At 37.6% G+C, this 15,519-nt stretch overlaps 1 protein-coding gene across 6 annotated transcripts in view; it reads right to left on the bottom strand.

The window, feature by feature from the left end:
• Nup98 (nucleoporin 98 and 96 precursor) overlaps positions 1-15,519 on the bottom strand; it is a 92,722-nt gene that overhangs the window by 56,338 nt on the left and 20,865 nt on the right. For 4 of the 6 annotated variants that reach the window (XM_021167275.3, XM_029480156.2, XM_085841458.1 and 1 more), the window contains exons 6-11: positions 11,658-11,765; positions 10,885-11,065; positions 9,850-10,013; positions 8,619-8,756; positions 5,800-5,938; positions 1,927-2,019 (exon numbers count right to left, since the gene is read on the bottom strand). In XM_021167275.3, coding sequence (XP_021022934.1) covers positions 1,927-2,019; positions 5,800-5,938; positions 8,619-8,756; positions 9,850-10,013; positions 10,885-11,065; positions 11,658-11,765 — 823 coding nt within the window. The remainder of the gene's footprint in view (positions 1-1,926; positions 2,020-5,799; positions 5,939-8,618; positions 8,757-9,849; positions 10,014-10,884; positions 11,066-11,657; positions 11,766-15,519) is intronic. The other 2 variants (XM_021167277.3, XM_021167276.3) reach the window with 1 other exon arrangement.

The following is a 15,519-nucleotide window of genomic DNA, read 5'->3' as shown; positions in this document are numbered from 1 at the left end:
AAGGGAAATGAGATTCTACTTCACAAAGATAAAATCAAACAACACAGAAAAATAAACACATCAAACAATATAAAAACCAATGGAAAATGACATTGATTTTTCAAGATAAATCAACAAGACCAACCAATAATAATGTATATCTTGTAGATACGAATTCAATTTTATTTATCTAATTATTAATTATACTGCATCACAAATACAAAATTATTTAACAGAAATGCTCACTGAAGAGGTTTACTATTATTATCAAAAAACCTTGATAGTACTAGAAAGTTAAGATAAATTATGGTTTAGATAAGGTAAGTGCAAATGAACTTGTGTATATACACACATATACACAAATATTAATTCATTATTTCCAAATGAAATCTATACACATGGACCAAACCAAAATGAGCTAATGTTTAAAAAAAGAGAAAAGAAAAAAATACAATGAGATACAAAATATAGCATATATTTATCTAAAATAAAACTTGAGGAAATGGTTATTATCTTACTGTGTACAGTAATTTTTAGTTCATTCTTTTAAATCCTAGTTGCAGCCCAAAGCAACAATGTACATCAATGCCATCTCAGCATTGAGTCTAAGCTAATTCATGGGTATTCTTTCCCTGTATTTGTATTTGTATTTTTCTGTATTTGTTCTGCTAAAACAAAATCCAAAGCAAAAGTCACTAATATAGGAATGAACCAGGGAAGAGGCAGTAGGGTGGATCTATGGCAGAGAATTTCCCTAATAAGTATATAACTCTGGCTTCAATCCTCAGCAGTTCAAAATATCTCAGGTAAATTAAAACTACAACTAAACCCCCTAAACATAAAATCACCATGTATATATGTATGATGCAACCATGTTTGAAAATAAATTAAGAGAAGGGGATATGAACAAGCTACATCTGAAATCAAACAGCTGATTACTTCACAGCTGAAAAACTGGGAGACTTTTCATGGTATTTCTGAATTGTTGAAATATTATAATAACACTTATTTCAAAAAGGAAGGTTAACGGGATATGGTGATGTATGTCACTTTTAATTCCAGCACTTGGGAGTCAGAGACAGGTAAATCTCGAGTTTGAGGCTAACCTGATCTACATATCAAGCTTGAGGTCATCCAAAACTACATAGTGAGACCCTGCCTCAAAGAACAAGGAACCAAAAAGGTTAACATTCAAAGAAGTATAAAAGAAATGTGTATTAGGATGGCATAGACAACCATATCACAAAAGCAAAGAAAACAGTGGAAGCAGATATTATGAACGTAAGTAGTTTTACAGCTAAATCATCACACCAATGATGAGAGAACTAGGGAAGGTGAGCAAATATACGTGCTGAAACACTATCTTACTGGACATGGAGAAATACACAGCTTTAGGGACCCTCCCCCTTTCCAATGATCAAAACAGGAAAACAGAAAGGTAAATATTTTAAATGAACTAAAAAATAATAGGAGGAAGAGAGATAAAAGTTAGAAGAAAGAGGTATGTAATGTACAAGCCTTGTAACACCGTGGAGCATTTGTTAATTACTACAGCATATACTCTCTATGCTTTGTCTTATTATGAGGCTTAACTAATGAACAATTCCAAATCTAAATCATTCATACAAAAGCTAAGGAAAAGGGATTTAAAAGTTATTGTCACTACTAATAATTCTCACATTTTAAACTTAAAAACTCTCGGACAGAGCAGGACTAGAGAAGACCAAACTTTATGTGGAAAGGCTTCTTTTCTAGAATTTAAAATGTACATTTTGTGAACTTAATATAAATGTGCTAACCTAGTAAAATATTAAGTGATGGAAATACATTAATAAATCTATTCGTAAAAATGAAAAATTAAGCCTCTTATTTATAAGCACATGAGATAATAAAAATCATAAACTCAAGATATTTTACTTCCTAAAATTCATGCAATCAATTTCTTACCTGTTCCAAATCCTGTACCAAGTCCAGTTCCCAAAGTTCCAGCTGCTGGCTTACTTCCAAAAATACTGCTCCCACTGTTATTTGTGCCAAACCCTAAGGAGATAAAAGAATAAGTCGATTGTCATTTTTAAATTCTCAATTTTCTTTAAAAGGGGGTTTTAACACAAAGATAACTGATCTTAAATTATGCATCCTTAGGTTATTAATATTAATAAACCCCAAATTATCAGCTAATGTAACTTGTTAAAAAATTCTGAGACCTGAAAACAAGTCTTTGTATTTACTTAATTGCATCTTTATGCTGATATATCAATTCAGCACTAAAGCAACACACAAAGGCTTGAAATTTGAGCTTTGTTAAGGCTTTCAAAGTCAGCACACGTGATTCAGGTTACTAACAAACAGAAAAATTCAATTCCACAAATTTTCACTAAAAAAAAATAAAAGTTTACTGAATCTAAAGGAATAGAAAATGACCCATAAAAATCTTTCTAGCAATTTTTGTTTTAAACTGATAGATCTCACATGGCAGCAATGTATGGCTGATTATGTGAGGTGATTTAACAATGCCACACTTAGTAAATTCAGATAGCTACTTTTTCTTTCCTTTAACAAAGTTTTGGTATTCCTTTTGACAAAATAACAAAACAAATAAATGCATCATTAATCTCTAATGCTAAGAAATGATCAATCATAGACCAGAAAAGTCTTGTTTTTAACATATGCAGTCATATAAAAATTATCATGGAAGCTCAGTGTGATGGCTCATGCTTGCAATTCAACCTTTTTGAAGGCCGAGGCCATTGCATAGCAAGACACTGTCTAAAGAAGGGAGACTAGGTAGAGAAGAAATAAAACCTCAGCAGTAAAGAGAGTACTCTGACGTCGTTGACAGAATCACTAAGGGGATTATACTTTGTTATGTCACTATCTGGTTACTATCAGTGAAAACCATCATGAAGCCGAAGAGTATAAAGTCTGAAACCAAGCATATTTCTGTCATTTTAAAATCTAAGCATGTAATCTGATTTAATCTCGACAAGTGATCTATGTGTTCGTTAAGTTTTTCTTGAATTGTGCTATTAGCTACCTACCATACATACAGTTTTGTTCACTCAGGCATAATCAAAAAAAAATTTTTTTAAAAAGAAAATGTACTTAAAGATGCTTTCTCTTATAATTAGAAATTAACAAGAATGGATGGATCATAGTCCTGCAACAGAAAATAAGCTATTCAGGGTCTACCTTAAACCCATAGAAGTCTGAGTGCCAACTTACATTGTATATACCACACATTTCCTCCGATTCTCGCTGCCTATTTTACTTCAAAACAATTCTGCTAACTAAAAGTAATTTTAATACACTGTACAGTTGGTGAGGCATGCCAGATAAAGATGAGACCTTGTATACTGAGAAATCAGTGAATACTAGGATAAATACCTTCTTACAATAAAAACACTGACAAAGAGCCAATGTGGTGGCACACAACTTTAATCCTAGAACTTTGAGGGGGAAAAGCCGGTGGAACTCCTGAGTTTGAGGCCTGCCTAGTCAATATAGTAAGTTCCAGGCCAAACAGGGATCTTACAATAAGGTCCTATTCTCAACAACAAACAACCACAAAGAAACAAGAAAATCCTCCCAGAAAACTGGCCATCTGTATAGTCTGTACAAAACCCCATCATTAAAAAGTAAAACCTCCCTGACCCCAAAACACCAAAACAAAAAATGAACAAAAACCTTTTAATTCTGAACATTACTTATATCACAAATAAAGCTTTTTATTAAATAAATGTATTTTATTTTCAAAAGTAGTGAAAACAGTCCTTTAAAAACATTGAATTTTAAGCCAGGCGCGGTGGCACACGCCTTTAATCCCAGCACTTGGGAGGCAGAGGCAGGCGGATTTCTGAGTTCGAGGCCAGCCTGGTCTACAAAGTGAGTTCCAGGACAGCCAGGGCTACACAGAGAAACCATCTCAAAAAAACAACAACAACTAAAAAGAATCTTTTCTGTTTTTAAATTTTTACTTATTTTCATTTCATGTGCATTGGTGTTTTGCCTTCATGTATGTCTGTGTGAGGATGGGAGATCCCTCACACGAGAGTTACAGTTTCAGTTGAGGAACTGGAGTTACAGACAGCTCTGAGCTGCTATGTGAATGCTGGGAACTGAACCCTTGGTCCTCTGGAAGAGCAGCCAGTTCTCTTAACCACAGAGCCATCTCTCCATCCCAGGAGCATAAAATCTTAAATGGTTGATAGGTCTTTGGAAGGGCCATAAAAAAGATACACAGAATAAATATGGTATTAAAATTTCAGCTAGTGAGCTGAGCATGATGGTGTTCATCTATATAGTCTGACTACCTGAGAGCGTAAGGCAAGAAAACTGCTTGAGTCCAAGGCTACCTGGGCAACAGGTCAACTCACCTCCTCATGGGGTAAAAAGCAGATCATTAAGAAATATGGTATAAAGCTGGGCATGGTGGCCCCCACCTATCACCCCAGCAATCAGGAGGCAGAGACAGGGCAACATAGTATACAGAGCTAAGACATTATCCAGAGAGCCAGTCTCCAAAAATTGAAAAAGAAAAAAGGGTTAAAAAAGTTCCTTAAAAGAGAGAGAGTGCTGATGATGTTTATAAAAACAGGGAAGGACACAGGAGACACTGATACACTTTTATCCTTTTCGTTTACAGTCAAGCACAAAGGCCATACTAACCACGCCCACTACCTTAAAGCTTTTCATCCAAAAATACTTATTAGGAATGGAACTATAGTAAATACAAGCAATGAATGAACAACTTGAGTAAAAGGACTATAAAAATCAAATATCTGAGTCTGAAAACAGACATCTAACAAGTCTTGCACGTCTTGCTCCTAGTCTATGAATCTACTAATCTTCTAATGCATAGTTAAAGTCTCTCTCTCTAGTAGACTATAACGCCATATAAAACCCACCAAAAATGCTGGGAATTAGGCTCAGTGGTAGAAGGCTTGCCTAGAACACAAGACCCTGTGTTCTACCTCAACATGGCAAATAAAGAAAAATAAAAAGACACAAAAGCTCTCTGAAAAAAGGTTCTAACTACCAGCCTATGACAATAACGGTATTCTGCAAATACCTTCCCAGAAAAAATAAACATTTCCTAATGAGAACTCTGGCAAACAAAATGTTCAACGCCATTTGAACCCTTGTGACTAAAATGAACCTTGCACCTCACAGAATGTTGAATGTCTAAAAACATAATTGTGTATGGATGAGGATAAAACACGGAACTTCTTTTAAACTGGTTTAAATATTTCTAACACAGGTAAAAAGAATAAAGTTCCTTTTTTTCTTTCTACAATTTTGCTCAATCTTATCTCTATTTTCTTGATTTTTTAAATAAGAAATAAGCACTCACGCTTTTTGTTATTGCTCATGTTGAGACAGTCTCATTCTGTAGCACAGGATGGATGACCTAGACTAGAAATCATGGCTCCTGCTTCAGCAGTTACAGTCATTAGCTACACTGAAAATTGCCAGAATAATATTCCAATTCAGCAAAACTTTGACATTCTCCTTGTACAGTACACCCTCATGTTTGAAACCTACCTAAATAGAATGGGTTACCTCACACAAATGAGGTTCACACATGCTTTTTCAGTTACTGGTGAGGTAATCCAAAGAAAATGAAAACCAAATTGTCTATACTAAATAGCTCATATCATGTTCCATGACTTAAAAAAAAAATCTTTCCTTCTGGTATGTAGCATCAGGCTACAGCTTACCTGAGAATTTTTAAACATTTCCAATCATATGAATCAGGAGAATGATGTGTGGTATAGTCAGTGTAACTTTAAGAGAGTCAAACCTGCATTTTATATGTACCAAAATTGGAAGTGTTTGTATTGGTTCCTAAAGTCAGGGTTGGTTTGTTACCGAAGAGCCCGCCACTGGTTGTACCAAATGAAGGAGCACTGGTTGTGCTGGTTCCAAAAGTTGTAAGCTTGTTATTGCCAAACAGGGTCTAAAAGAAAATACAGGAAAATTAGGATAATATAAAGATACAACAGGCTTTGTTGCATGATGAGATGGCACAGTGGTTGAGAGCACTGACTGCTTTTCAGAGGACCCAAGTTCAATTCCCAAAAACCTCATGGCAGCTCACAACTGTTTGTAATTCCAAGATGTGATACCCTTGATATACAAGTAGACAAAACACCAATGTACATAAAATAAAAAACCACCACCAACAACAACAACAACAAAATAAAGAGCAAATAAGTGTGACTCTTAGTACCCATGCCCCCAAGCATCCAACTCCAACTCCAGGGGGATCTGAGAACTCTTCAAACACCTGAACTCATGTATACATACATAATGTAAAATAATAAAAATTAAAAATAATAATAGGAGCTAGAAAGATAGCTCAGCACTAATAACTCTTCCAAGTTCAGTTCCCAGCACTCATATTAAGTGGCTCAAAACTCCCTGGAACTAGAGTTCCTGGGAATCCAACACCTCTGACCTCTGAGGGTACCTCATCCATACTCACATATGTACAAACAGACAATAAACATAACTGTAAGTAATAAGGAAGAGTGCAAGCAAGTATCGAATATGTAATGGAAGAAAGTTATAATTTTAGGAAAAGACAGCTAAACACAGACAATCTGAAGATATAACAGTCTGAGCAAGATGTAAGAACAATGCTACTAACACAGAAAATTAACACCTCAGCAAACAGGATTTCAGCTAGTCAAAGAAAAAATACAAAGGCGACTATTAGCCAAGGGTGGTAGTACAGGCCTGCAGTTCTAGCACGTGGAAAACTAAACCAAGAGGAAGACCAGCTGTCTTTACTGGAGACGAGAGAGGGAAAAGTCAAGAGGGTAAAGGGAGAAAACATTTTTGTTTGTAGCCTGAGAACTGAACCCAAGGCCAGCTACATCCTAAGCCCACCCCCCTTTTTTTGAGCACAGTATTATGGTTGAGGCTGGCCTTGACTTCTCTGTAGCCCAGGTTGGATTCAAACTTTTAATCTTGCTATCTCAGATATGTTTGACCAGCTCTTTGCAGTGGTGGTGATGGTAGTGCTGGTGATAAAAACTAGGGCCTTGCTCATACCAGCCACACATTGCTAAACCCAAGGGACTCTGAAACTTTTGTCATTTTTTTTTAGCAAGTGGTATTATAGTATAAAATTTAGCACTGCTTTTTAGATTAATTGCATTCCAAAATAGTAGTTCTATACTTAGACAACTTACTCAACAAACTGAATAACTAAGCTACACCTTCCACAGTAAGAGAATCCCAGTGACTCCTTGATCAACACAAAAAGCATTTAAATTCCAAATATTATACCAGTTTATCTTCCAAAACACAGTGAAAAACCGTAGGTGTTCAAATTTATCTGATTTGGGCTACACATGGTGGTGCAGGCCTTCAATCTCAGCACTATGGAAGTAAAGGTAGGTGAATCTTTTGAGTTTGAAGCCACCCTGGTCTACATAGCAAGGTTCATGACTGCCAGGGATACATAGTAAAATCCTATCTTAAAGAAATAAACAAAGAAAGAAAGGAAGAAAACCTGATTTAAACTATCTAAACTAAGACTACATAATTTAAATTAACCAAATGGATTCTACAATATAAATCATCTCTGAAACTTTGGAGGAGGCTTGAAGTGGCAAAGGCACTAAGTATAAAACAAACACACCAAAAAGACTTTAGCTGTACATAATAAAAATAAGCACTGCTAATTCTCAATTTAAAACTAAAATGACTATAACAGTATTTTATTTTCTTTCTCTTTTTAAAGGTTTTTATTAAATGTGTATGGATATTTGCCTACATGTATGTCTGTGTACCATGTGTATATTTAATATTTAGTGCCTGCAGAAGCCAGAAGATGGTGTTGGGTCCCTTGAAACTGGAGCGAGACATTTTTAAGCTGCTATGTGGGGCTAGGTCATTTGGGAGAACAGCCAGTGCTTTTAACTGCTGAACGATCTCCCCAGCCCTTAACAGCATGTTCAAACAGATGCAAACCATGCCATCACTGAGGTAAGAGACAATTTAGTAACTGAAAATAAACAATGGGGTGGGGAGACAGACTCCAGTTAGTACAGTGCTTTTTAGAAAGCATGAAGCCCAGGTTTAGTCCCAACACTTCATGAAACTGGGTATGATGGCAAATATTTGCAACACTAGCACCAGGGAAGTGAAAACACGAAGATTAGTAGTCTGGGGCAAACTACTAATGTAGTAGTACATGCCTGAATCCCAACACTAAGGAAGCAGTCAGGAGGAGTTCAAGGTTATCCTTGTCTACATAGAAGTTCCAGTCAGCCTGAGAAGAAAGACTGAGAGAAGCTGGCAAGATGGCTCTGGGTAAACATACTTGCCACCCAGCCTGATGATCTGAGTTTGATCCTTGGAACCCATAGAGCAGAAGAGACTGGACTCCTACAAATAAGTGGTTTCTGACTGCCAAGTGTGCAGTATAGTAGAGGCATACATATGCATAAATGAATTTTAAAATTAATACAAATTATATGTATACATATTTATATATGAATAGAGAGGGGGGAAACAAAAACCACAAACATGTATGTTAAATTCTTAGAAAATAGTTATCTATTTTATATATATATTCCTTTAACAGATTTAAGAACTCCAAGTTACAGTCAACTGTGAATACCTACCGAACCAACTGCACCAAATCCAGTATTGGGCTGCCCAAAGAGACCTGTTCCTGTTCCAAATGCTGTCCCAGTGCTGGTGTTTGTAGCTGTCCCAAAAAGACCTCCTGGTTGTGAGGCTTGGGTTACCCCAAATAGGCCCTGGAAAGTGTAATCTAGATTAAAAGGCAGTTCATAATAGTTTTCTTTAAAGTCTTAGATTGATTTTTAAAAAGTCACCATTATTTATTAAAGTATGTGTGATAAACATAAAATTCTTAAAGATTTCTTTGTAAAAACCCTGAAAAACCAAAACTTTAGAGTGCAGAACTATAAATTTATCCCCTATAACCAAAGCTCCTGTTTCCAGAACAATAAGTGAGCTTCAAGTGCTGGGCATGTATTAAAACTTTCAATGAATTCATGTGCTCTAAGGTGTTCTGGTATAAGCTACTGGTATAAGATTCTGCTATCAAAACAAACCACCTCATTTCCTTCTAAATGCTTTATAAACTTAATGAATGAAGCTGAAGCAAGAAGATCATGAGTTTCAGGTCAGCCTGGACTGCAGAGTGATATCCAGGGTCATAAACACAACGATGAAACACAATCATGAGTTTTATAATTCTGGGTATTTGATCTATCGAGTAAATAAACCTCGGTTATTAATGATATAAGGGATTTAACCTCACTCTTCTACAGAAGGACAATCAATTACTGTACTCATGCTGGAAAATCAGTTGTATATAAATGTGAGGATTCGTTTCTGTATTCAATTTTACTCATGTGCTTCACTGAATTTTTGAGATTAGTCTCATGCAGCCCAGACTGGCCTTTAACCAGATGCATAGTCAATGTTATCCTTGAACTCTTGATCCTCTTCCCAACTGCCAACATTATAGCATATCCAGCTCCATATCTGTCCCTAGAATGCCTTAACCACTGTCTTTACCTTCAATTTTGTTTCAACAATCTCATCCATGTACATCAATATCACAAGGCATATAGCTTCAAGATACCCACCTGATACCCACTATGCACGCTCTTAGTGAAAGAAAACTATGTCAGAAAGAATAAATGACATACTCAACAAAATCTCAATGTACTCACTGGTCTGATACAAAATCCAGGTCTTCATTACTTCATTCAAAAGAAATGCAGTAGAGATAGCACTTATAAGTTAAACATGACTACTAGTCCCATTACTTAGCTTCATAAATAAGACCTGGAGTTAACTAAGGGTCTGTTTCCTTACCATAGTATTGGTGCTTGGCTGTCCAAGGGTGCTGGTATTACCAAAGGAAAAGCCAGTGTTCGGGGTGGTTGTAGCCTGGCCAAATGGTTTGCTGAAGAGACTGGTAGTCTGTTGATTCTGTTGGCCAAAGAGACCACCTGGATTTGTTCCAAATCCAGTTGTGCCTTTCAGAAAAGGAATAAAAACAAACACAAACAAAAAACAAATGAAAAAAAAAAATACAACCCAAAAATTCTCTCAAATGAGCCAACAATTGTCTGAGCTTTTTCTACTGCTAAATTATTGCATGGTCATCCCTTAGTAACCTTATTTTCTATCTTCAGCTAGCTCTACTTTATATTAAAATGTTCTTTTCTACTAGACTTCAACTCAGAAATTCTAAATTGACTAAATGACTTTCCTTTGTGAACTCAACTTTTCCTCTATTTTATAAGAAAAAATATTCAGGGTGGAGATGACTCAATGGTTAAGAGAACTGACTGTTCCTCCAACTTAAGTTTTGCTAGGCCTTCTGGCTCATGTCTATAGTCCCAGCATCTGAAAGGTGAGGGACTGCTTTGATTTTGAAGTCAACTTGAATTACATAGTGAGACCCTACTTCAAAAAAACTTCTAAAACCTTAGGGTATTTTCAAGTTAGCTGAATTTTCCTAAAAACACATACAACCAGTTTTTTTACCTTGATATTACTCAAATATCACCTTCTGAAATGAAAGGACTCCTTAGCCACCTACACTTTTAACTGTCTCTTCTTACTCATAAATATCCCAACTGCTTTTTCCCACAGCTCTTGTAACAAAGTGACAGTCATGATTTACTTCTATTTGACCTTTTTTTGGGGGGTGGAGGTGGGGACTGGGTGGGGGTGGGGGTGTTCTGTATAGCCCTGGCTGTCCTGGAACTAACTTTGTAGTTCAGACTGACCTAAAACTCAGAGACATATGCCTTCCTCTCCTTCTGGAGTGCTGGGATTGAAGGCAAGAGCCAATAACGCTCATTTTGACCATTTTTCTTTATGGTATAATAAAGTGCTTACTAGTTCCAAAGGCAGTTTTGTTCTGACCATATGAAAAGGCTGAATTAGTGGTGGAGGAGCTGAAGAGTCCTGTTGCACTGGAAGTTGCTGGAGAAGACCCAAATAAGCCAGCCGTGGTACCTGCTCCCACTTGGTTCTGTGGGCCTTTCCGGTTAGCCTGATAATCCTCCAAACGTAGTTCCTGAAAGTAAATATATTACCAAAATTAACATATGGCAAAAAAAAAATTACTTAGAGGAGACCTACACAAGAATCTGTTACAGAGGAATATAACTGATATATATACTGAAGTACAAAGTGAGTGTCCATCTATATAAGACTAAGAGATGGGCAAAAAATGGACAGTCAAGGTAGAAGCTAATTTTGGAGGGGAGAGAACAAGAAGGACATTTGGAATGTTAGATATGCTTTGTTTCTTGTTTTTTTTTTTTCTATGCTGTCACCTGATACGCATCCTTTCACTTAGTGAAAAACTTTTTAAGCCAGATATTTAGGATTTTGCACAAATTTACTAAAAGATCATGTATGTACATAAAACGTATTGTCACTACAATGTAAATATCTAACCAGTATAGAATACTTGATAGAAAGATGTACGTAGTACTCCTGTATATGTGGAGAATATTACCCTAGCCTAAAATACATAATACATAAAGATAATACATTATCTTGAAAAACATCTTTACTAATGTCAGGCTATTATTCAGAACCAATGTGAACCATTAAATCTTAAAAAAGTATTAAGCTGGGTTTTTTCCCTTCATTTTACTGACCTCTAATGACTTGCTTTCATATTCTTTCATAGCAGTAATACACTGATGCTTTGTACTGATGTTAGTGCTAACTCCAGCTTTGACCATAGTATCTGTACCAGTGGGAGGCTGCAAAGAAAGACAAAGGCATATTTCAAATTCCAAGTTTCTGTCTACTCTCACAGACACAATTCCTCAATCACTAAACTTTAAAACTATTCCCTTATAACAAGTTAGGGCAAAGACTATAATACTGCTCAGTGGTTAGTGCCTGACAAACATTTGCAAAGGCTTGGATTAAATCCCCATGCTCCCCGCCTACTCAAAAAACATCATTTAGGAGACCATGTAGTGCCCATACCTACAATCCCAGGACTCTAGAGGCAGCCCTGAATACCAGACCAACCTGGGTGGGCTACACAAACAAACTAAAAGTTAGAACTAGGCACAATCGAAAACACACATATAGTCCCAATTATTTTAGAAGTTGAAACAAGATCATTTGAGACCAGGAATTCAACAGCAGCCTGGTTAACACAGTAAGAACCTCATAGTAAAACAAAATTGTTATTTAAGATACTTGATTAAAATATATGGCAACATTTCTGATCTCTCCCCTATAACATAACCACCTGAATAATCTGTTTTGTTTTTGGAGACTAGGTTTTACAGTATAGTCTTGACTGTCCTGGAACTCACTCTGAAGACTGAGCTAGCCTTCAACTCACAGAGATCTTCCTACCTCTGCCTCCCAAGTAATGGGAATAAAGTTGTATGCCACTACTGGTTGGCAAGATTTTACTCTTGAATAGTTATAGACTATTGATGGATTATCCCATTTAGCTCCACAAAGAAGTCTTATTTTTCTATGGTCTGTTCTTTATTTTTTATTTCTATAAACAGAAGGTTATTCCAATGCTGCCTAAGAACAGAAATAGTGACAGACACTTGTAATCCTAGCACTTAAAAAGCCAAAGCAAGACCACTCTGAGTTCAAGGCCAGTCTTGAGTTATGTAGAGAGCTAGTATAAAGACAGCCTGAATTACACAGCAAGACCCTACCTCAGAAATTCTGCTTCATGTGGGCTAACATAACCAACATTGAACACAAATTTAATTGGAGTAATAATCTTAACCCAGGATAGGGAAAACAATTCTCAACAATACAGGACAATCTGGTGGAATCACCATCCCTGACCTCAAGCTGTACTACAGAGCAATAGTGATAAAAACTGCATGGTATTGGTACAGAGGTAGATCAATGGCATAGAATTGAAGACCCAGAAATGAACCCATACACCTGTGGTCACTTGATCTTTGACAAAGAAGGTAAAACCATCCAGTGGAAAAAAGACAACATTTTTAACAAATGATGCTGGTTCAACTGGCCATCAGCATGTAGAAGAATGCAAATTGATCCATTCTTACCTCCTTGTACAAAGCTCAAGTCCAAGTGGATCAAGGATCTCCACATAAAACCAGATACACTGAACAATATAGAGGACAACGGGGGAAGAGCCTCGAACACATGGGCACAAGGGAAGTTCCTGAACAGAACACCAATGGCTTATGCTCTAAGATCAACAATAGTTAAATGGGACCTCATAAAATTGCAAAGTTCTCTGTAAGGCACAGGACACTGTCAATACAAACAAAACAGCAACCAACAGACTGGGAAAAGATCTTTACCAATCCTACATCCAACAGAGGGCTAGTATCCAATATAAACAAAAAACTCAAGAAGTTAAACTCAAGAGAACCAAATAAATAACCCTATCAAAAAATGAGGAACAGAGCTATACAGAGAATTCTCAACTGGGGAAACTTGAATGGCCAAGAAGCACCTGAAGAAATGTTCAACATCCTTAGTCATCAGGGAAATGCAAATCAAAACAACCCTGGCGTTCCACCTCACACTAGTCAGAATGGCTAAGATCAAAAAGCCAGGTGACAGCAGATGCTGGCAAGGATGTGGGGAAATAGGAACACTACTCCACTGTTGGTAGGATTGCATACTGGTATAACCACTGTGGAAATCAGTCTGGCGGTTCCTCAGAAAACTGGACATAGTACTATCCTTCTGGCATATACCCAGGTTTCCAACATGTAATAAGGACACATGCTTCACTATGTTCAAAGCAGCCATATTTATAATAGCCAGAAACTGGAAACAATCCAGATGTCCCTTAATAGAGGAATGGATACAGAAAATGTAATACATTTTCACAGTGGTGTACTACTGGGCTATTAAAAACAATGACTTCACAAAATTTGCAGGCAAATGGATGGATCTAGAAAATCTCATTCTAAGTGAGGTAACCCAGTCACAAAAGAACACACATGGTATGGATATCAGGCAGAGTGTGGAATACCCACGATACAACTCATGGACCACATGAAGCTCAAGAGGAAGAAGACCAAAGAGTGGATGCTTCAGTCCTACTTAGAAGGGGGAACAAAATAATCAAGGGAAGTAGAGGGTCGGAGGAACTTGGGAGGAAGGGGGTGGGAAGAGGGGCAGAATCAGGTATGGGAGGAGATGGAGATATACAGAGGGTCAGGAAATTGAACAGAGATGTGTAGCAATGGGGGATGAGGAACTGGGGGTAGCAACCAGAAAGTCACAGATACCAGGGAAGCAAAAGCCTCCCAGGACCCGAACGGGATGACATTAGTTGAAATACTCCAAAGGGGAGGAAGAACCTGTCCAGTTCATATCCAGAGGTTAGGCAAGTTCTTCCCTCTCCCTTCCAGTGAGAGATGGGGCCACCCATCCATCTCCAAAAATTTAACCCAGAATTGCTCCTGTCTAAAACACAGGGACAAAGAGTGGAACAGAAACTGAATGAAAGGCCATTCAGAGATGACCCCACCTGGGAACTAATCCCACATGCTGACACTAAACCCAGACACTACAGCTGATGCCAAAAAGTTCTTGCTGATAGGAGCCTGATAACAGCTGTCTCCTGAGAGGCTCTACCAGATCCTGACCAATACAGATGCAGATGCTTGCAGCCAACCATCGGACTGAGCACAGGCACCCCAATGGAAGAACTGAAGGAGCTGAGGGGATTTATCTGGCATCAATTGGAGGGGAGGCCCTTGGTCCTGTGAAGGCTTGATGCCCCAGTGTAGAGGAATGCTAGAGCAGTGAGGCGGGAGTGGATGGGTGGGGGAGCACTCTCACAGAAGCAGGGTAAGGTGGAATAGGGAAGGGGGTTTGCAGAGGGGAAACCAGGAAAGGGGATAGCATTTGAAATGCAAACAGATATCCATTAAAAAAAAGAATAATCTTAATATACATCATAACCTATATGTTTCATGCTGGAGACAGCTCAGTGATAAAGTGCTCACCTACCATACATGAGACTTTGGCTAAATCCCCACAATGACAACAAAAAGTAGATGTATGTTTCACATTTCCTGTATACATACTAATTACGTATGTAATTTTTCTTTTTTTAACTATTCTGTTTGTCTGCAAAGGGATCAAAGGACAACTTGCAGTTCTGTCCTCTACCATATGGGTCCCAAAGACCAAACTCAGTTGTTAGGCCTTTATCCACTGAGCCAACTCATTAGTCCTATAAAACCATTATTACTTTTTGTTTGTTTGTTTTTGGAGACAGGACTTTCTCTGTGGTGCCCTTGCTGTCCTGGAACTTGCTCTGTAGACCAGGCAGGCCTTGGAACTCACAGAGATCAGCCTGCCTCTGTCTCCTGAGTGCTGGGACTAAAGGCGTGTACAGTCACTACACAGTGTCATTAGTACTATTTTAAAAAATTATCCCTCCCACCCCAGGATTGGGGGCGGGGGGAGCGACTTACAATGGCTCAGCATTAAGAGCACTCACTGACTGGTCTTCCAGAGGTTCTAAGTTCA

The sequence above is a fragment of the Mus caroli genome, unplaced genomic scaffold (genome assembly GCF_978045245.1).
Source record: "Mus caroli unplaced genomic scaffold, Mus_caroli_1 scaffold_8, whole genome shotgun sequence".
Taxonomy (NCBI): domain Eukaryota; kingdom Metazoa; phylum Chordata; class Mammalia; order Rodentia; family Muridae; genus Mus; species Mus caroli.
This window is presented reverse-complemented; position numbering and strand designations above follow the sequence as displayed.